The sequence below is a fragment of the Oenanthe melanoleuca genome, chromosome 2 (assembly GCF_029582105.1).
Source record: "Oenanthe melanoleuca isolate GR-GAL-2019-014 chromosome 2, OMel1.0, whole genome shotgun sequence".
Classification (NCBI taxonomy): domain Eukaryota; kingdom Metazoa; phylum Chordata; class Aves; order Passeriformes; family Muscicapidae; genus Oenanthe; species Oenanthe melanoleuca.
Window position 1 is genome coordinate 68,195,704 of NC_079335.1, and position 23,315 is coordinate 68,219,018.

Below are 23,315 nucleotides of genomic sequence, written 5' to 3' on the forward strand. Positions count from 1 at the left end.
ATTACGTCTTTTATCAGGTCAGGCAGTCATTTTATTTTGGCACTTTAGTACGCTAGAGTTTTGTTCACTTATCAAATATTTATTTAAGAAAACCTCACTGCATATGCAGGTTTTACATGAATTAGCAGCAAAGTAATTCATTTGTGAAGCTTATTCCTTCACCAGGCATGTATTGAAATGGGCTTCAGCATAGTCAGTTAAATGTCTGTAATAGTATATCCCATTTTGACTTTAATTTTCACAGCACAGCTGAAAGGAAAAGCAGTCACCACGGTTTCCCCATGATGTCCCTTTAATTTAAACTACCAGCTCTCAACTTCCACTCTTGCCAGCCCCTGAGAAACCATCTGAGCTCATTCAAAGAGGCTGCTCAGGGGAGGAGCTGAGGATGAGGCAGGAGGGAAGGCAAAGGCATTCTCCCCATGGAAGAACCCAGGGACAAAACTTCACACTTTTTAGTTTTATTGAGTGTAAAAGAAGGGGGTCGTCCTGAACAAAGAGTCTTTTGTGGGGTGCTTCTACTGTAGGCTTGAACCACATTCCCTTATTAAAAAGAGGGTCTAGTTGGCAAGGGAAGAGCTCTGCAAAGGGTGGAGAAATCTTCAAGTGACAATCCTTGTGTGGTAGCCCAAGCACCCTTGGCAGGCAAATGGGTCCCTCTGCCAGGCACAAAGTTCAGGGAGCTGAAGGTCTAGTGCTGGAGAAACAACCTGGCACCCAGTGAGGTGGCCCCTGGGGATATTGCCATAGGGACCAGGCAGCCCAGCTCATGCTCCAAGACAGCAGGCTGGGTACCAAGGAGTTAATGAGAAACAAAGGCAGCTGTGCCCACCACCTCCCTTAAAGTCAGGTGTGTCCTCACCCAGGCCATTCAGCCCCGATGCAAACACTGCCATGGACCCTTAGAGATCTGATAAAGCTCTTCTGATCCAGCAACAGTGGGGTAGTTTTTAACAAAAGAGCAGTCTGCTTAGACAAGAACAGACTTCTACCTCTAATTGCATTTCAAGTTGCAACATACTGTTTCAAACACTACAGCATCCTCTTCATCCCATGGGTCTGTTTAAAAGGCCTTATGCAAAGTAATTTTCTGTAATTTCATTTTAACAATTTTTAAAGGACCATTAAGAAAGGAAAAAGGAAAGGGAAAAAGGAAAAGGAAAAGGAAAAGGAAAAGGAAAAGGTCAACAAGCACTTTGTTATATCTAGAAAGTAGGCTACAGCCTCTCTTCTGAGTACTAGTTGTGGCTTTTCCAATAATGATCTGCTCTTCCCTGAAAGAAGGATTTTTCACATAGAATTGAAGAGTACTTTGAGGGAGGCAATGTAACAGCATTGCTTCTGAACGTGACTAGCCTATGTTACACTAACAAATCACACCATTCCATAGCTGGAACAGACACAGTTACAGTGATAAACAGTAACACTGAGGGCAATGGAACACTGGGGCTTTTAATGGATCCTTTCCATTAAACTCTGACAGCACTTTGTTAATCTCACTCCATTTAGTAATTCTGGGAAAGTTATTTAAGCAAGACTGTGAGGATATGGAGGAAGTATGTCTTTATGTGTTTATTGGCATAATTATTTCAGTTGAATATAACTGTAAGACAGATCATTCTTACCTTAAAAATATTTTAAAATTCTCTCTCATTGGAATATTCACATAAAAATGCCAAGTTCCCATTTTATTTTCAAAGCAACCTTTGTGAAGCAACAGTACAGTTCAGTTCTTCTCTTTTAGCTATGAATGACATTAGATTGGAAGCCTAATTTTTAGACATATCAGGTAAAGTGAGACTCAGTCTTTACTTTTTCATTTCTTTCAGCCTCTTCATTTTTGGCCCTCTTTGACACTAATCAGAATTAGAAAATTGAGGCAAGAATATTCACAGCACTGTATAATGAAACCCCTATGGAACACATAATCCTTAAATGTTTCTTCTAGTCTCCTGGTGGAAACACTTTAGTGCACATTTGACTCATGACAATACTTGTTTTTACTTCATGGAACTCTGGACTTGAAGTGTTTTTTGACTAAGCCTGTCAATACAGTTCTCTTTATATGTATTTTTCCAATCACTTTCAGATTCACTAATCCATAATGAGCTTTGCTGTTTTGTTGGAAACACTACAACTGGGTTAATTTCAGAGTTAGCTACAAATGTTTTTTTTTTCTGCAGTTCTTAAAAATTTCTTGGAAATTAAACTATACTTCTTTACTTTTCTCTTAAATTTGATTTTTCAAATTTTTTATTGTTTCAAACTAAACAAACAGCACAATTTCTAGCCAAATAGATGGACCTCCATGAAGAAGTCGCAATTCCTGTGCAGGCCATAAAGGATGTACCAAAATAACTGAGTTCCAAAGGCTCACCAATGCTGCATTACATGTGCATGATACAGAAAATAAATCTTAGTTATTAATATGTGGCCAGTTCTTGTCAGCTACAGGAAAAACCATGGCAGGCCTTACCAGTGTGGCTTCGTTTGTGAACCATGAGCACATTGGGACCGATGCAAATTATCCCACAGATATCACATTTTAGCTTTCCGTTAGGAAGTCGAATGCCTCCAACTCCTGACAAAGCCTTGCTGCCTGGGCCATTGTGTGAGCCATTCATTTTCTCTCCTGTGGCATCAAGCATTCGTAAATCCTCTGCACATTCTTCCCCATTCATTTCACAGGCACGCCCATTCTCTTCATCACTCTGAGTCTCTATTTTAATATTACCGGCTGAAAGAAACAATACAGGATGCCACTCAGTTTGGTTACAGAACAAATAACGTGGCAAAAAAACAATCACATGAAAGGAGTTAACTTCTAAACAGCAGGCACAATATCACTAAATAACAAATGCTACAACCTCAACTACAATTCTATGGGCAATGTGATGAGTTTGTAACATATGGAGCAATGAACAGTGAATATCAGTAGAACAAATACAAGGCATCCAGGGAGCTGGGAAACCAAATAATGTTACAAGTCTGTTTCTAGGTTGCTTTGAGAGTTTTGTGTTTATACCTTTCATTCTGATAATCAGGCTACTTGGAATGAAACTTAAAATAAATCCACTTCATAGGGATTTGTCCAAAACAATTGTGAAAGCAAGTAACTCAACTCAATGGACAAAACGAACAGAAAATGCAACATTCTCCACTTGGCAGGAAGATTCCAAGGATTGTACTGAATCCAAATTTTTGGTTTGTAGTTCTAATAGGTAAGCAACAGCAATGGGAAAGCAGAGTACAAACACTGATAAAGAAAGCAGGGTAGGGAAGGACAGAAGAAAGAATTTAAGGAAATTATAAGAGTGACAGTTGTGTTTCTAGGACAGCAGGATTAGGATTGCTGAGTAATAGGATATGATTAGAGTCAGAAGCTATAATTAAAAACCAATCAAATAAAAAAGGTGTCTGGGAAAACTGTTATGACTTTATTGGATAAATCCTTTTCGTTGTAATCCCATAGATAACAGTTGCTTGCAGCCAGAAGAATAATTTAGGTGTAAATTTGCCATAACCTCACAACATAGAGACTAGCAAATTTCATCTGATATGAACACAACAGACTTTAACATTAAGGAAAAGAGTCAAGATTCAGACAAGTTCATGCCAGTATTCATTTCTCTTCTCTGTAGGATTGAATTACGTTTTGTGTAGGAAAAAAAAAAAATTGCTGTTATTTCCCTTTTTTCCAATCTGGTGATTTTGGTGAAAAAATACTTATTAATTTGTCTGAAAAAGAGAATTTCATTGCCCAAAATCTTACCTTCTATACAGTAAAAACCCTTCTACCTTTATCCTACCCCACCCCAAAAAAAGAAAGAATTTACTTCAGTGGGTAGCTAAGAATATGAGGGATTTGTTTCATCCAATAAAGCCCAAGTCTTTTCCTTTTGTGTAACAACATTTTTATGGTAGCCTCATTCAAAAGTGATGGTGTAGCACTGTGATAACAATAAGCTACTGGCAGTAATTACCTCAATAGACCAAAAGACCTTGATACCCCTTTGAAATGGAGAGGATTGACAAGCTCTTCTCTGATACATCCTGCAACCTCACAGGTGTCCCAGAAGGACTGCATAGATGTAACCTGACAAGAGTATCTGACCCAAAATCCTACTGGGAAACATAAGTCTAAAGGTGTCCACATTTATGAATACTGCTTGACTGGACACCTCTTAAAAAGTCTACCAATCTAGGTATTTTAATGATTTTTCTATTTTTACACTTTTAATAGAAATCATATGCAAAACAGAAAAAGAGCATATCATAAATAGCAGTTATCTTTTAAAAAGCATGTTTTAAAAAGGGGAATAATTTAGTGATAGACAAAAAAAGTCAATGACCAAACCATGACTTAAAAAGATGTCATGAATGATTAAACAGAAGTGATTCTGCAGATGTAATATGCTACAACCTCATACTGCTGTTTTCACATGGCAAATGGAAGCAATAGAAGTATTTGGCTTGAGTATATGACAAGATTTTCCACAATTTACGTGTAATTTTCTTCCTTTCAGTTATAAATAATATATAATATATTATATATAATATGTATTACAATATATTTATATATATTATAATATCTATTTTATATATATTATAATATCTTTATATATATATATATATATATATATATATATATATATATATTTATACTAAACAGTGATAGGCTCCTTGCCTGCCAGGGATTTGGAGAACATGGCTTTTAAAGCAGATTTTCTGTTAGGTTAAAATAAAATACAAATAAACAAAACAAAAAGATCAGACTGCTTAAGTGCATGCAGACAAACATACATTACTCAGAAATGAAATGACACAAACAAAAATCATACAAGTAGGAACTAGATGGAAATGCTCTTTAGTGAACTGAGTTTCAGTATACTTACTGGAAAAGGATTTGGGAATTATTGCATCAAAGTCCCTAAAGCCTTCCGCCTCGTATGCAGCTGCAATAAAGAAGGCAAACAGGATGCTGGTTTGTGGTACTGCTAGTAGTAAATGTAAAAGAAGATGGCACTATTGCTATAAGAAAAATACCTAGGAGAAAGACAAAACTATCATCACAGAAGCAACATAAGCAGTTTAGGACGAAGGAGGAACAGGAGAAGGACAGATGGCAGGGGAATCCTGACTTGTCTAGAACAATTCCCATTTGCGAAAATGCCCTTTTCTTCCAAAGCAGCCAACAAGTTTTATCATGTTATCTGGAAGCATAATGTGCTCTTGGGTATTCCCCTTGCTTGAGCATTAATTCCTGCTGAAGTCAAGAGGAACTCTTGCCTATGTGTCTCAAAAGGGTCAAAGCAGGCTCCTACAGTGCAGCTTCCTCAGAATTTATTTTTTGTCAATATGCCTCCTTTCTGTGACAGAAATTGTCACAGAAAAATTGTACATCCTTGTTTCTAGTCTCTGCAGTTATAAAACGAGAAATTGTGTAGTTTTTTTCTCATGCCTGCTGGTCTTATGCAATGGAAGAAGAGGGAGTTCAGTTTACATATATATGTATTTATTATTGTGTATATTGGCATATTTTTGGTTTGTATTTCTAAGGGCTGTCCTCAAATTGTATTTACAAAAAACAGATGCTGATACAGGTAATGCTGGAGTTCATTACTTCATAAGCAGTGACAGGGATATTGATCCAGTCAATATTCACTGAAGCTCTCTATAGCTGCAGCTATAACTGCTGCAGCTGTACTGCTCAATGAATGATCCCATGCAGACCAGGTAGTATTTCTCGCAAATCTGTCTGCAATATGAGAACTAGTGAAAAGGGCCTCACTGATACAGGAGACACAACAGGACAGAGAAATCATTTCAGTAGAAATGCTAAGGACTTTTATTAAATCTGAATAATTTTTTCTTTTTTTTTTTTTTCCCCCATGGAGACTTCTACTGGAAATAACACTTCTACTTTTGTAAGAGTGATTCTTGTCCGTCCCTTGTTATAGTGGAGAAATCACTTATGGAGCAATGATGATGTGAAAAATACCTGTAAACAGTATTTTTAACGTGCACTGATTAAGAATATACTCAGACTTTGTACCACTTTCTGAAACAGTGCTCCGATACAGTTTTTGTAGAAATAATTTCTGTGGAAATCCATAGCTATGTGCACACATATGCAGACATTAATTAGCTTTAAAATAACTCATGGTAATAATTTCTCATTGGCCTTGTAACACCACTAAGAAATTTCTCATTAATTAATTTACTTCACTTTGGTTGAAGGTGACCTTAAAAGGCTCTGCATTTTATTCCCTTTGTACACATCCCAATTCAGGGGTGTTTAATACAAACCCTTTTTTATATGGAAGGAGTGGGGAGTTCTTTGATGTCACTGAACTGACAGCTTTCCCTCACTCCTTTTTTACCTTTCCAGAGTGTGGAAAAAATACCCAAAAGCAGGACACTGGCTGAGTCTCTTGTGCTCTCTTATGTTTACTGGGAATTTCACTTGGGATTTTCTGAAGAGCATTTAAAATTAATGTTAAAACATCTGTTCAGTATTCTATGGCTAAAGGTGATTTAGGCAAGTCTTAGAAAAAAAAAAAATTGGTATGTCGAAGGGGAGAGAGGTGATGATATAGTTTATCACTGAAGAGCAGCATTGCTGTTTCCACATCAGACTTGGGCCAGGGCAGTCAGGAAAGCAGGTATGAGAGCACACAGTGTCATGCTTCCCTGGAAAGAGCTGAGCAACATGGACAAGGAAGGGAGGTATTTTGCAATGAGTTAACAGTAAGCAGAAAGGAGAAAACACACAGACCTCCTGGGAAACTGGACGTAGAAGGTGGCTTTCGAAGGACAGAGAAATAGGCAGCTGGAAAAAAGATGCACGGGAACAATTAGTAATTTGCTTTCAATCCACTGCCAATTTACCTTCTCTTTTAACTATGGGACTCCCTCCCAGCTGTAAAAGTCTTTCAGTTTTGTGAAACTTTGGCAATGGCATAGGTCTAAGTACCTGGGCCATAATTCCATTTGGAAAGGGGCATTCACCTCCCGAGTCATATTGTTCTCCAGTGGGATTTTTGAAAAAGTAAAAAGCGTAAGACCTGGCTGTCAAAGGTATTTAAAAAGTAACAGAGAAAGACAAATCACACTGAAGTTTCTGAGGCATTTAAACAATAGTTTCCTTAATCTCTTTGATTTTTAATGGGATTTGACCTTTTATCCCAGTAAGTACTTAACTGTATCTTGTGGCATATACCTGCCTTGAAAACCTTATCCTTTACACTTTCTTTGAAAATAACCTTGATAATTTGGTTTTGTGTCATGCAATGTCTTGTTTGTACTTTGTAGCTGAGAGCAGAGAAAGATCTCTCTTAAAGTGCCTACAAACACTTTGGGTGCATGTAATTTTTTGTTTTCATGTCTCACTTGTTATTCCAAGATAAGTCAAAAGTATTTTGTTGACCTTAGCTGATGCTTAAATGGTAGCTTTAAAATCCAAGAGTTTTCATAAAAACACCATAACTATTCAACCAGCAATCACACCTGACTGATTTGAATAGTACTGTATCACTGTAACGGTGAGAAGAAAATCTTTAACACCATCCTTTCTAACAAATGATAGAAAATGTTGCAAAAAAGGCAGAATAAGATGAAGAAACCCTACTGATCAATATAAATCACCTCAGCATGCCAACACGTGTCAATAAATGCAGACAGGATCTCCTCTTGTTTACATAGGTACTCATAAAACAGAATATTGTCAGCAATTCCACCTGTTATTTCTGATACAAGACATAACAGATATTCTGTTTTGTATTAGCATTTGAAAATTTTAGCACTCGGCTTTATGCACTGCACTGAAACCCTTCCCCCCATCCTTTTTACATCATGGTCATTTACTGTGGTGTCAGTTCTGTTCTCGCCCCACAAGAGCACTGCAGGTTGAGGATACCATTCTCAGAAATGAAAGTTGTTTTTCCACAGAATATTGAAGGAGTCATTATTTACCAGCCAGACTTGACAACAAACAACGAAGACGAATTCTTTAACTTAAATTATGTTTCCATTAATAGTATCTTTCCCTTATGAGCTCTGAAGTGACAAGACTTGTGTGGGTGTGAAAAATAACAACAAAAGATCTGGGCAGAGGAACCATAATGCAATGCCTTGAGCTCTTCTTCAGTATCATTCAGATGACACAACAGAACACAGATGGGATTGATCATGCTAACTGGTTATTTAGCTACAGAAAAAGCAGATGCACCCAAGTGCCCTTAAAAATTACTTTTCTGCTCCCTCCTTTCTACATATAGCACTGCATTGGCCAGTTAATCAATTGTCTATGGTGTCTCTCTGTGAAAAAAGCTGAAAGTTAGAGGGCATTTTCAAAGGGAAAAAAAATAACAGAAGGAAGAGTAGTGGCAGGAACTGCTGGGACACACCTGCAGGTAGAGAGGGTGGTGCTGACGGATAAGGAGATCCTCCCTGCAGGGTCCATGCTGCTTCTTTTGACTCCAAGTGCCAATCAGCCCTTAGCAGCCAATTTCTTCCTTACTCTAATTCTGGCTTTCAATCAAATGGATATTATTCCAGAAACCCAGGCGTTCACAGATAAGCTATCTCCCATGGGACAACTGGTGTGAGGAGCTCCACCCATGTCATCACCCATGACTGCTACTTCTTCCTGCTGCTGTCTGGGGGAGGTGCCCAACCCATGTGCCAGCACACACACACACAGCAAACACAGCCTGTCCTCAGCAGAAGCGAGCAGGGAACTGTGCTTCACTGCATTGCAAAGCACATCAACATGTTTTTCTAGGAGCTGCAGTGAAATCAAACTGTACAGAATTGAACAAATGAACAAAACAACCAACAAAGTATGTCCTCTCTAGGTACAAAACGTGGCTTTTGCTCCATTGTGTGTTCTCCCACTAGTCTCCTGTTAGTTACCTACAGGAATTTTCTAAAGGACCAGTAAAGATGCATTGGATAAAGACAGATTCAAATAATGCTCTCAAATATACACTTAAAGATATGTGCCTTTTATATACCTTTCTAAATTTATGTTTCAGTAGGAAATGATCTGTAACCAAACCAAGGGGCTGGTCTAGTTCATATTTCTTGTCTTTGTTGTGACTTCCTGGTACATTTTGTACTGGATTCAAGTTGTTTTTCCAAAGCGCAGCTAAATACCTGGATGCTCAGTGTTCATCATCTGACCTACAAGTAAAATTAAATTTTAAATGCAAGAGAAAGAGCACTGGAAGAAAATGCTGTACTAAACTCTCAAGTTCTACATGTATGTGTAATCCATGCTTCCTATATTGGAAACGCTCTGCATCTTTTACTGGCTGCATGATGGAGAAACTAAGGGAACTAAAGCAGGTTTGCTGGTTACAGACTTTATTGACACTTATCTGCTTTGAGAACTAAGCTGGGAACACTTTCAAATCAGAGACGAAGATTTGCTTACAAATTATAGTAAGAACAGCACTTTTCATCCTCAAATTTTTTGTCTCTTCTGTTTTCACCACATTTTTTTAATACGGGTATTAAAGGATGAGGGAATAGTAAGTAGGCCCTTAGCAGGAATTTTTTAAAAAGCAAAGTAACGTTAAGTAACAACACACAATAGTGAGATAAAAACACTACCTTTCTTGAAAACAGTCTCAACTCACAGGTGTGTCTGTGAATACACATATTTATGTGCTGAGACTGGAACCTCTGAAACTGCATAGTTTCCAAAAAGACTACAACTACAATCATTGTGGCTTATGCTCTTCCCCACACAGCAACAGCTATCCAAGAGAAGCAAAGCCTCAGATATACACATTTATAAGACATTTGCCTTCTCTAATCCTTCCACAAAACATGCTTTAGTGAAAGTCATGGGTGTTAACCAATCCTCAACTAATGCAACAAAATTCTAGCTAAAAGCCATCACACGTGGCATGCCTGCAAAGATTAGTGTTTTGGAGAAGAGGAATGACTACATTGATATTCAACAGACAGACCAGAAGCTCCACAGAAGCTCTTCTGTGAAGCCAGCCTGTCAATGGCTGGAAGTTGTCCTTACCTGGGAGTTATTGTGGACATCTCTTAACAAGGCAAAGGGCTTAAAAAGTGCAGAAACACTATTAAAACCAGATAAGATGCCCTGAAGAGCAAAACTACCACTTGGGAGCAATGAAGTGCCCTTGCTTCTGTGGTTCAGGGAAAAGCAGGGAGGTGAACTATTTTGTATATTGCTTCAGAGAACCTAAATTTGCTTTGCCCTGCATGCAAAGTTAGCCCTTCTTTGCAAGCCCTCCCCTTTTCATGTACCAGCCCAGTGAGCTGCTTCCACATCCTTATTTTAGTGCCTGGAATGGCACACAGCTACCCTGGCTCGGGGTCAGGCCCTTGCAAGTCCATCTGTGTTAAGAAGTCCATGCTGTGCCTTCACTGTCAGTGAACAGACCAAGGACTTTTCTAGGGACCATTCAGCTGCCATGATGATGCCTTGAGCAACATTTTACCCAAATGTACATAGTTCCTCGTAGCTGTCAAAGGGTCAGTAGATCTAAATTTAGACCAAGCAGCTGTGTTTAGGTTTGGGGAGGTGCCTTTGGGTGTCATGCCAAAGCTGTGCACTGTCAATGTCCTCTTTTGAGAAGAGGTCAGAGGATGAAATGGAGAGGAACCCAGCCATTTCAGCACTTGGGAGGGAATACACTACGAAAATCTTATTATCTTGCCTACTCTAATTGCTGAGCAGAGTCTTCTGTGCCCTCCTTATCTGTCACAGGGGGAAAAAAACCCAGGGATATTGAAAGTTTATTTTAGATTACAGCAAATAAAATACAGTCATGCTTTATGAGTGATAAAGTAGATGCTTGTAGATGTTCTCTCTGAGAATCGTGCAAACAAGTTGCTGAGCTACAAAGCCTGCTTTAGCTGTGTTAACCCTCAGTTATTGTTCCAGATGCTATTGAAGATTTTTCTTTTTGGGTTTTAGAAATTTTATTAGAAAGTTTTGCAATCTAAACTGCTGTTAGAGTGTGCTCAACATTCCAGAAAAAGCAAATCCTAATCTACATCTTCTGGGGAAAAGGAAAAAAAAAATCTGCAGAAATCTCAAATAAATTCCCTGAATATGGGCAAACCTGATAGTTCCTGAGGGGAAAAATGTCAGGACAATTTAAATTCTTTCCCACTGTGTATCACAGACAATACCTTGCTACAGGGACCTATATTCTCTCACTGGCAATCAGTCCTCTATGCTGAAATGGCAATAAACCCCAAATGATCCTGGCAGACTCTCAAGCACTCAGAGATTTGGATTATTCTAAAAGTCTACAAACTCAGTTTAGTACACATTTTTAAGAGACTTCTTGTCTTTCCTTACTTCTTAACCATTTTTCATGCTTGCAGTTTTCTTGCTTTTACCTCAGGAAAAACAAGCACACATACTCCTTCATGAACAGAATCCATCCTTAACCATATATGATAAATCACCCCTGACATTGGAGGCCTCCTCTGTGAGGCACACAATTGCAAAGTTGAATAGTGTTTTCTTGGGTCTTTGAGGGCAGTGCTAAGAGAAAAACCTATATTTCACTAGCTTTCTGCAAAAGCTGAAGGAGATAATATTTTTAAAAGATCTGTTTCTCAGAAAGATATAGAGTCAGAAGTTAAGACAAAATAATTTTATATATAAAAGATATTGCAGCATCCTACCTGAACTTCCTAACTCTGATCTGCAATCACACCTCAGCTGTGATTTCAAACCACTGAATTTAGGAATCCCTATTACTGTCCTGAAGTGTGTGTCCAAAACCAGAATGCTGCAGAGTTGAAGTTTAGCTGAGTTTCTGGTGCAGGTATTACCATGCTTCCAGAAGAGAGAGGCAATCCACTCAGGTGCAGTTTCTTAAACCTCTGAACAATTCTTCAGCAATATCTAAGACTAGTGAGTGTAAAAGGTGATTTAAAATTATTTTACCTCTGTTGAATTAGTAATCTGACATTTGAAACTCACTGGAAACACAGTAAAGATCACAATCTTCAGACGGTCACAATCAGCATGCTGGGTATCTTACATCAAAATGCAAACATTTCCTTAACTTGGATAGAACAAAAAATCATCCAAGCCAACACCTTACTGGCAGAACTTCAAGGGACAAGTTTTTCAAAAATAGTTTTTAAACTGAATAGTATTCAATGGCTCAAATCACTCAACTAAACTGTGACAATGACCCCAAAACTGACTATTATGAACATCAGAAACTTATGTAACTCAGACCATAGAAATTATTCCATCATACCCCTTATTTCTGGATGAGGTATAGAACAGAAGAATCCACGATGGTCAAAAGTAGTGTTCAAACACGCTTCCAGTCATTTCAATAGGCCTACAGATTATGTTTGTCTGTCAGCAAAAGAATTTTACAAAAGGCAACTAATGCTTTGAGGCCCCCCAGCTTCAGAGACTAATTAAACGAGATTATCAGAAAACAGATCACCCTGGAAATGGCTGATCCACTAAGAAAATAGACCACTGTCTTGAGCTCTGGATCTGGGCATCCATTTATCTCCGAAACTTCCTCTGTTTAGCGTGCAGGCAGGCATTGGTTACCTGCTCACAAACTCTGTTTGTTATAACCTGTAAGTTGATCAGTGGTGCAGCACTTAAATAAAGGACATGTATTGGCATTTAAAATTCCAGAGATGGTTCAGCTATTCTTTCCAATCTGCAGCAGAGGGAGACTATAAAATCCTTGGTCCACTGCAGCATCACATAGATAGGCAACTGTATGGTAGAGGAGAGCAATTTTGAAGTATCAAAATTATCTGGGACCTTAAATCTCTTTGACTTTAGTGATATTCAGATTTTTAAAACAACCTGAGCTTACTGTGGTGGGAGGCTGGAGGGAGTGGAGAAAAAGTAAACCCACACTGAGAATGCTGTGGAACTTGAGTCCAATTGCAGCCATAGCTGAGAAGCTATTACAGCTTCCCCCTTGTCCCTTTGGCTTAAAACAGGAAACCTTTACCTACTGTTCCTCTAACTCCTTCCACAAAGAGCAGCCTGGACGTATTTCCTCCCTACCCACAGTTGTTTGTCTCCTTAGCATTTGTCATGGCCTAGAAGTTTGGATCAACTCCTAAACCAGTTGCTATAATGTCATTTTAAATCAGCCAAGTTGGAAGGTTTCTAGGAGACCACAGACATTAAAAAGGGAAGGGAAGGGAAGGGAAGGGAAGGGAAGGGAAGGGAAGGGAAGGGAAGGGAAGGGAAGGGAAGGGAAGGGAAGGGAAGGGAAGGGAAGGGAAGGGAAGGGAAGGGAAGGGAAGGGAAGGGAAGGGAAGGGAAGGGAAGGGAAGGGAAGGGAAGGGAAGGGAAGGGAAGGGAAGGGAAGGGAAGGGAAGGGAAGGGAAGGGAAGGGAAGGGAAGGGAAGGGAAGGGAAGGGAAGGGAAGGGAAGGGAAGGGAAGGGAAGGGAAGGGAAGGGAAGGGAAGGGAAGGGAAGGGAAGGGAAGGGAAGGGAAGGGAAGGGAAGGGAAGGGAAGGGAAGGGAAGGGAAGGGAAGGGAAGGGAAGGGAAGGGAAGGGAAGGGAAGGGAAGGGAAGGGAACCTCTTACTAATGGGTGCCCTACGAAGCAGATAGAGAAAATCCCTGGGAGTCCTTGGGAGTGAGTTTTTCCAGCTGCCTGATACCTGAAGAGAGCTACGGTACCTCATTTTCAGCCACGTTATCTTCCTAAGGTTTACTTCACATACAGACATGGACCCTAAGAGTAGTTTTTCTTTTGAGGTTCTATTTATTGTTGTTTTGAAAGGACAGCTTTAAGAACTGTGTACAATACAGGTCTAGATCTTCCAAATCCTCTGTTGCAGCAGTACTGGGGAGGCCCCTACACTGGTACTGCCTGCATCTCTCCTTTGCATTCAAGGATACAGTGATGGTTTAGTTTGGGATTATCTTTAACTATGTGCAAAGCTGTTATCTCAAGTTACCAAGCTGGAAACTTTCTGACTTTTTTGTCATTTCTCTTCCCTATTTATAAATCTCTCCCTTCCTTCACCAGCTACCAACTCCTGCCTCTCCACTCAGATCTGTTTCTTTGCATTCCTGGAGGTGAAACAAAAGAGCTGCAGTTGTGACACTGCAGTTTATGTGTCATATTGTAACATTTCCACATCCTCCTCACTCTGTTATAAAAGTACTCTAAGAGGAAGAAGGGTAAGTAATGAAATATAGGAAAGCAGGAAAAGAGGAAGCAGCCGAGAGACAGCAGCCCAACTGAAATGCTAAGAATTATGGAGAAGTGACAGAAAGGGAAGCATAGACCAGGAATTATACTTAGTGGCTTAGCAGAAAAAAAAATAATTAAAACTAGCATTAAAAAAAATAGAGAGATTTAGACCTTTTTGCCTCTCCACTAATCTTCCATGTTTTCATTCCTCTCTGACATTCACACACATGACATGTAGTCCCTACTTTAAGACAGGCACCAAACTGTGGTGCTCTGTGTGCAGCTGGACTCCTTCAAACCTGAACTAACCAGCAGGCAATTTCTTACCTTCATATCAAAGGAACAATTAGGCAATGGTCTTTTTTGCTGAAGGGGGGACAGAGTGATGGAAGAGTACAGAAGGAAATTGGCTAAGTAGGGATTGCCTAACTAGGCAATCCTGCCTGGCTGGCAGTGGATGGAGCAGACAACTTAGGAAGTCCTTCCACTGAGATCATGTGTCCCACTTGTTCAGAATGAAACTTGGCTGGAGCAGAAAGCTCCAGATTCACATGAAGGATTTTCTCTTCTTCATTTCCAGGCAAAATAGATACAAAACAGAACATGGACTGCTTTAAGAACAGAGTAGCAACACCAGCTTTTTACACTCTTTAATTTCTTGGGGACTTTTCAGCAAGAATTTGTCTGATAAAGAGCTAAGTAGAAAGTAAAAATGTGAGAAATGATCCTATATAAATATCATGACACTAACAGCTATGCACCATTTTTGAGTCAAGCTCCAGTTTTTGTCTTATCTGGAATCACTGTTGGAGACCTGCACTGCTTATCCCATCCTGCAGCTGTGGCTGCTCTCCCAGTTCTCTACAGGTACAGCATCAGTACATCTAGTCTACAGGGGCAGAGTTTATCCAGTGCATTGTTCTTGTAGGGCTGGCAGTGACCAAGCTGTGCAATACCCAGTCCATTCATGTGAGAGGAACTACAACCACTGTGAAACTTTTGCCTAGCTTGTCATATCCTACCTACTATAGAGATGGGCTTCTGTTTATTTCAGATTTGAGGGACATGACTTGTTTTCTTCTGGCTTTACTGGTCTGGTATTGACTTCAATGGAGCCCCTCTTGATATAATTCAGCATTTCCAAGGATAAATTTCAGTCATTCAGCAGTTCAAGAAAAATAATATTTTGTTAAATCAAATGAGCATGGTAAAAGAGAACATAGATCTGGATGTTTTCTATGGGAAATGGATGTAATTTTTCTATTTGACTTTGGATGAGAAATGTAAAGCAAGAGAGACATAAATAGAATCATTTCTATGCCAATCCAGTCATAATATTACTTACTGTTAAACCAGAACAGTTGGAAACAGCTAAGCACTGCAACCCTAGCCATAGGGAAAGGCACAAGTAGTTTGGTTAAGGAACAATACCACAAGGGGATTTTTATGCTGATGTCAGCTTGGAAAAAAGAGAACATTAAATAGCAATAGAAGTGGGCAATACTTGATCCAGAACTATTCTCAGTTTCTCACCAATTATCAATAGTATCTATTCTCTAATATTCTTCATTCTCACACTCAGTGTTCTACTGCTTCAACCTACAGACAATTTGATAACAAACAAAATTTAACAGCCTGAAATGGGGGCAAGGCACTGGATGCAGACTGAGGAAATCTAGGTTTAATTCCTAGCTTAGCCACAGACTTCCTGTGTGGCCATGGGAAAGGCATTTAATCCATCATGTGCCCTTACTTCCCTATCTGCACATTTTTCAATTCTTTTTAAATGGAGAGAAGACAGTTGGGTTTTTTCTTTTTTTTTTTTTTTTTTTTTTAATGGGGAATTCAAAAGCCATTTTGCTGCTTAGAGTGATTCCTATACTCAGGAACATGCCTCTTAAGTGTTCTAACACATAAAGCTGAAATCTGGCCACCCTCCTGGTATGTGTTCCACAGAAGACTAAGGACCATAGCGCAGGTAGAAGTTGTAGCTCAAAAAAAATGTGTAACTTAGGTATTTGTGACAATGTTATTCATAGTCTGTGATGCATCCTACAGAATTATACAAAGGTAGAATTACTGTCCAGTCTCATAAATCTTGGTTCTACCCATAAAATACTGGATATCAAATGCTTGGAGCCTTCAGCCAGCTCTCTCTTATCCAGGATTGTTCAAGGCCAAAAAGCAAATTTCTTCTTCCTCAGACTGATACAGAAGCAGGAAAGAAATGTATTTTTCCTCAGCTGACCTTTTCCCATGCTATCACGGTGTTCTAAGAAAGATGAAAAATCCCGAAGACAACTACCTCAAGGAAAGAAAAAAGTATAAGCTATTTATTAGCCAAAGCAGTTTTTAATTATCCTCCACACTGAAGCCAGCATGGAAAATAATCAGTGGTCTGAGAAAGGAGAGAAAAGAGGGGCTCAGCCTGTACCTCTGGTGTGGGAAATGACCTAAAAATGAAAATGTGTCATCTTCAGCTGCATAGCTCTTCTCATACATGTTCAGTTATGAGGTGTGAAATCTCACTCCAAAACCAAATTGCTAGAGTACTTTTTCTTAAATGCAAAGGATCTTTAGAAACATCATAAAGAAAAGTCTGGGGCAGGGTATGGATTTGATATCCTGAAATTTGGGCTTATGTCCCTGCTTTATCTTCAGCTGCCCAGCCTCCTAAGACCAGCCTCACTCACTTCTGTCTCATCAGCACCAGGCTGGAATTTCACTCACTGTGCTGGTACAACCCAGGATTTCTGCCTTTCAAAATCAGAGCTTGGAATCAGGTCTCCTCTTTTTCCAGAAGTCCAAGTGATACAGTAGATTGCTCCTCTACTAAGATCTAGACTAATTAGAAGTCAGGAAACTAATTACTTCCTGATTCCCTGAATGACTTAATAATTCATTGACAATATTTATTTTATTCCCTCATGTGTAATCACCAAATCCTTAATTTATTTACTTTTACATGCTTTATATTTTTCAGTCTTACTTTTCAAGCTAAAGAGATGTGGTTTAAAACAAAGTTGAGTACTTTGAACCAAACCAATCTCACTGCACCCTGGAGAAGAACACACAAGAACATTGTTTTGCTGCATCTCTTAGATAAACAAATTTGCTTTCTGATCTCCAGAATACTGTATATGGTTTAGCTCGCACAGCACAATTGATTACATTTAATTCTGCCCTACCTTACCTTGGCTAAGAATTGTAAAGCCTAATTAATCAATTATGTATATATATAGCCTTAATTAGACTGTAAACTCTTTGGGGTGTTCTGTTGGTGTTTGTGCAGTGTTTAGAGTAACAGAGGTTCTTTTCCAGGAGCCCTGTGCCACAACGTAAAATCAGAGACACAAAACTCCCAAATTGGAAAAAAATGGCAGTAGAAAAACTCCAAGCTTAATTCACTCCCTTTCTCAGTCTTACACCAACAGCAAGAGCTAGAGGACACACAGATATATGCAAGCAGCACAAGATCTGGGCTGTGAAAACCGGTGCCAGGCATTCAGAGGGTGATCAACACTTGGTCTCCTGTAAGGGTTAATGATCTATTTAGACTATCATCGTTGGCACTTCCTGCCATCTCAGCATATATGGAATATTTGAAAGTGTCTAGCAGGCAAAGTTTCTGTCAAACTTCCTCTCTGCTCCTAGTTGCACGCCCTAGCCAGCATAAGTGCCTTTTACTTGGAAGAATCCTTTTAAAAGCATCTGCCTAGTTTATGTTTAAAGTGCTTTACAAATATTCCACAGAAAAAGATATTGCATTGCATTTTCACCAAATATGATGGATTATCAGGATAGAAACACACAAATGTGTGTCCTAATGTGCCATAATATATTAGGAAACCTTCTTTCCCATGAACTACCAAGTTGCAGCTCCTTGTTGCTACCAAGCCAGAGAGAGAACAACAGGAGTGCCCAACCCAGCATTCATAAAGCACCTAAATTTCATACTAGCACCCAGAAAGAGTGGTAGGACTAAGTGTGAGGCAAATGGAAAGCTTGAAAAACCTTCCTCATTAAAAAGCAAAACAGTTTTACAGAAGTTGCTACTTCTTATTCGCTAAAATAAACTTTGGCATCTGCCATGGCTGTGCTGCACTGGGGAGCATAGTGAGGTCGAGAAAGGAAATGAAATCCTGCTAACTTCATCACCTACAAACACATATAACCAGAAATAGAGTTTGGGCTATTGGTCATACAGGCTGAGCCAGGTAAGTCTGTCAGAGGCTGCAGAAAGTATGCAGACTTGGTTTTCAGAAAATCAGCCTTTACCTGGTAAACTGGTCAGCAACTGGAGACAAAAATTTGGGACTGATGAATGATGCTTTGTCCATTTAGAAGAGAGAAGAAGTCAAGTTTGAGTCCAAAGTGACTTGTCCAACACAAAATTGTAATGGCTGATTATTTCTGAGCACATAAAACACTCAAATCCCAGTTATTCCAATATTCTACTTGAAGGCCTTTGGACTCCTGGAAACTGTTAGTCATCAGGATTTTCACTTGTATTAGAGTGGTTCTAAGAGCTCTCCTTGCCACCTGGATAAATGAAGTACGGCTCATCCATAGCTTCAAATTCCTTTACCTCAAAGTCATTCTGGAGTCCCAGGAAAGCTGATGTGAATCACAGGTTCACACCTTCAGGATAAGGGGCTTCTCAAGTGTTTGAAGAAGAGAACGTTAGAAGTTTCATTTCCTACTGTTGTCTGTTTTATCGAATGAACGTGCAGTGCCTGTCAGTAGGGCAGGATGGTGGCATGCTGCAGCAAACCTTCCCAGCAAGTCTGCTGAAACTAGCTTCTGCTGATGCAAATGTGCTATTTGCTAGAGCTGCCCATGGCTATCTGATTAACTCCCATCCTATGCCTGAACATGAAAAACACAACCCACAGCCCAGAATGTGAGGATCACTCTGTTCTCAGGAAGTAGGCAACTATTTGTGCTCTGTCTAACTGAGGGCAAAAAAGAGGGGTGAAAAAAACCACCATTGCAGTGAAAACATGAGTTCTCACACAGGAAGGCAGGAGACTGCATTGTGCTTAACTAGCCTGGTCTTTGTGAGGAGTTATACTTTGAACTTACCTGAAGCTCCCCAAGATGTGCATAAGAAGATTTCCTGAATACAGATTGCTTTCTGGGACAGAAGAGCAGAGGGGCCCATCACTACCTTTATTACAGTAGCACTTTTAACTGTGCTTTTGTATTTGTTAGCTTAGTTAGCTACTGAAACATCTCTAAGAAAATTATCAAGTTAGGCATGCATAAGATTTTAGTGGAAAGCTGTATCTCAAATGAGAGATACAAGATACTATATCTGCATTTTCCATTAGATTATTTCTATATGTCACCATCTGTCCCTCTGCTATGAGTATTATATGCCCCCTAAAGTTTCACTATGCAATACTCAAGTTGGTATAGGACTGCAAAAGAATCTTCTGCAGAAAAACATTCCACGAATGTTTCCCTGTCTCTCCATTACAGACCTTACTTATATTATACTGCAAGGAACTAAGCAGAACAGCTGAATGCAAGGAGGAATAGCACTTATGAGCTAGAGGAGAGAATCCTGAGGACCCATGTACCCCTCACTTCTAAGCCACTAGGGGCAGGCAGGAGAGCCTTTTCAGGCAAAGAATGTTGGCAAGAAGATTTTGGCTGTTTCTCTGTGTGTTTCTCTCTCTCTCCTTTCTCCATCTCCCTCTATCTTCATTAACTCCTTAGTGGATCCTCTAGTACCATGACCTTCACAGCTGCCTTGGCCCAGCAGCTTTATGCAGACAAAAAAACCACAATGGGTACAAACGGATCTTCCTCAGTTGTTACCCACTTCCCAAATGGAATTTACAGTTAGGTTTCTTATAGGGATACATACAAGCTAGCAGGAACTAACCTTTTCCTCTTTTAGGTTTGAAGAAAATATTTTTATGGCATGTGTTTATGTTGCAGAGTGTGTGTTTGCTTGGTCTTAAGAAGAAGGAAAAGCTCAGATTTCAAGATAAATGTTCTTTTTTACAGAGACATAAACATAGAGGAACTTGGTTTTGCAGGCACATAATTTTGTGTGCTGACAGACATATTTGTATGTACATATGTGTATAGGTGTACATATAAACATGCAAAAAGGGAGAATATGGAACAAATGGCTCCTGATGGCTGGAAAATACATTGCCATTTCAAATTTCAAAGGCAGTGTTAAAGAGAAAAATGTATTATAAAAAGCTTTAGAAATAATAAACATATTTGCATTGTCTTCTAAACACCAAGGTCTGTATCATGCACGGTATAAATTTGTCTCTTGCTTTGAACACAGGAAAGAGCATTATTATTAATGCTTATACTGTACAGCAAATTTACAGACTCATTAATGTGTAATTACAGAATAAACAATATCAGACTTCTCTAGTCTGTTTTGCAAGGAGAAAAAGAATTCCACTTAGCACCATAATAAGCCCGTGATAGGATACCAATTTTACTAGGATCTACTAGTAATGTAGTGGCAAGATTAAACAAATGTGATACTACAACAGAGGTAATGCCTCATTACCATTATTCCTCCCTCATATATATCATGTGTTGGGCTCCAAAGCCACTGAAGCCTTTTACTAGCACAATTATCATTTCTCATTTTTACTTCTACTTGCCATTATGTGGACAAATGGGCAGGAAACTCAACCCCTCCCCAGAAAAGCCTAGTTCCCATTTGACTTCTAGATAAATTGTTGTAGATCCACACCTGCAGCAGACAAAGTGCCAATGGGGCTTCCCCACCTCCCCTCCACTGTCCAGTCACAGGAGGTGCCAGTTAAAAAATTAGTTGGATTCTGGGAGGAGGAAGCACACCCTGACTCAGAAAGGAAGGTGCTATATAAATGCAGAGGAGATGTTCTCACCTCTCTGCTCATGGCTTCAATCTGGGAAAACTGAGAGGAGTGCTCTGCTTTGGAAAGACAGAGACATTCACAGCTTGAATTGTGAATAACAGCCAGCTGGAGGTCAGGGTGCAGATGGTTCATGCCCAGTTTGACACTTCCCTCAGCCTCATTGCTGCTTTTGCTTTGCAAACCTGGGCACAAAACCCAAGCACCCCACAATAAGGCAAACATATTTTTCATAGTGAATTCTATAGGTGCATATGCTCTTTTCCCCTGAACATAAATTTTCATATGGAAAGATGTATCTGAAATGCAGATGCAGCATGAGGGGTACAGAAACAGCAGTGTTCCCCAGCTTGCAGTCCCCATTTTGGTGCTAGTGAAACCATCCCACTTCAACACCAGCCACTGCCACCACTTCCGAGCATTGCAACACATATTCACAGCAGGAAAAAACAGGTTCCATAACTTGGCCCATTTAATGCTGAGATGCACAGCACTGTGAATGAGAAGGGACAGATCTCCCTCCAAAAAACCCCTAAGCCACTATTAAAAATCAGAACACAAAACTCTTAGCTTAGACAAAAACCCCCAAAACTCAGAAACCACCAAAGATTTGGGAAGTTCAAATCCATAGCAGGGATGTTGGCTGATCACAGCTTCTTACAAACACAGGATGCTTTTAAATGATGAAATATGGAGAATGAATATTTCCTCTTCTATTAATTGCAACACAAGCTGAAAGTGTCACCAACTTTAGTTTAAACCCACCTTTTCATTGCATTAAACATTTCTGTTGTTACTTAATCAAGATGGAAGGCAAAATCATGTGCAGATACTCTGTTATATGAAGGAATTAGCAATTTATTCTAAAAATTTTAATTATTATTTATTTTTTTAAGGAAGTGTCAGGGAACAAGCAAGTTTCATATTGTTCCATGAAATAATCTAGAAGTTACTGAAAACTCTGGTAAGAGCCACTTCCTCAGAAGTAACATTTCCAGGGTAAAAAAAATGGCTCATGTGAAAGTTCTCCTTACTCTTCAGTTTCTTCTCCTTTTTTTCCCCTCTTTTTTTTTTTTTTTTTTTTTTTTTTCCTGTCTCTCTGATGTATGGCTTGGAAGAGTGGAAGTCAATTCATGCCATCATATTTCTCCATTTTTGCTACAATTATTATTCTTCTCAAGCAAGATAATTTCAGACTATCTTTGGGGATGGAGAAAAAACAAGGGTAAAGGAATGTGAAAAACAAAGAGAAAAATATGTGCCTTAATTTTTCTTTTTGGATCAGGCTGTTTTGGCTGAAAATTGCGAAAAAAATCTGTGCTTGCTCCGCCATTTTTTTTTTCTGCAATCCTTCAATCAGGTTATTAATCCAATTTTGCCATGTTAGGATTGACATCACATTTGCATCAATAGAGTACCTTCCAAAAAGAGTTACTTCCAAAAATCCTATTTGGTGCCTGTGGTGTCACTATGGCTAACGGTGAAATGATATATTAGGTACCTTCTTGGGATCTTTTTATGTAGTAACTTAAACACCTTACTGTTTCTGAGAAACATGACTCTAAATTGCAATACAAGAACTGGGCATTTTTCCTAACATCAAAATGTGTAAAAAACAAAGAAAGAAGCATACACCAGGGTTAATTCACTTGGAATTATGTTCCTGCATGTGCACCTTTATAATACAGAATCTATCTGTGGGTGTGGAGGGAAGCAAGGGAGGGAGGGAGGCAGTAGCAGGATGTCTCACATTGCTGGCTGAGCTCTAGCCTGCTTTTGGGCTGCTGTCTGCTCACTTGTTCAGAGAGGCAGCTGGATGAAGCATGACAGCTCCCAATAAGCTGTCTCTGGAAGCCAAAATCTTGGTGTGTGAGCTGATCCACCTTCACAAGTTTGTTGTGGTCCCACACCTTCACCATAAATGACATGCTGAGGGTAAGCCTTCACTGGTGGCTATGTCACACCTACCTACTGCCTGGTGGGCAAAGAGAGACCATCTGAAGCTTCAAGAAACCTCACATAGTGAAGCTCAAAGGAAAAAGTTTGGGAACAAAGCTCTGTCCTGCTGCAATGAGTGGTGTTCACTCCTGGCTTTAGGACTACTGCTCTAAAAAGGAGCTTCTCCATCCCCTCTCTTTATCATAAAGGGCTTATTCTACATTGGGGAAAACTGTGGAGGCATGGCCACACTGCATATCCTTCCTTGCAAATCTCAAGTGTGGTGGATCAA

At 39.5% G+C, this 23,315-nt stretch overlaps 1 protein-coding gene across 11 annotated transcripts in view; it reads right to left on the reverse strand.

The window, feature by feature from the left end:
* IKZF1 (IKAROS family zinc finger 1) overlaps positions 1-23,315 on the reverse strand; it is a 70,265-nt gene that overhangs the window by 19,517 nt on the left and 27,433 nt on the right. For 3 of the 11 annotated variants that reach the window (XM_056484631.1, XM_056484629.1, XM_056484630.1), the window contains exons 4-6: positions 6,779-6,832; positions 4,896-4,955; positions 2,477-2,737 (exon numbers count right to left, since the gene is read on the reverse strand). The exons of 2 other annotated variants lie outside the window; for them this stretch is intronic. In XM_056484631.1, the coding sequence (XP_056340606.1) occupies positions 2,477-2,737; positions 4,896-4,955; positions 6,779-6,832 (375 nt within the window). The remainder of the gene's footprint in view (positions 1-2,476; positions 2,738-4,895; positions 4,956-6,778; positions 6,833-23,315) is intronic. 6 more of the 11 variants (XM_056484633.1, XM_056484632.1, XM_056484634.1 and 3 more) reach the window with 3 other exon arrangements.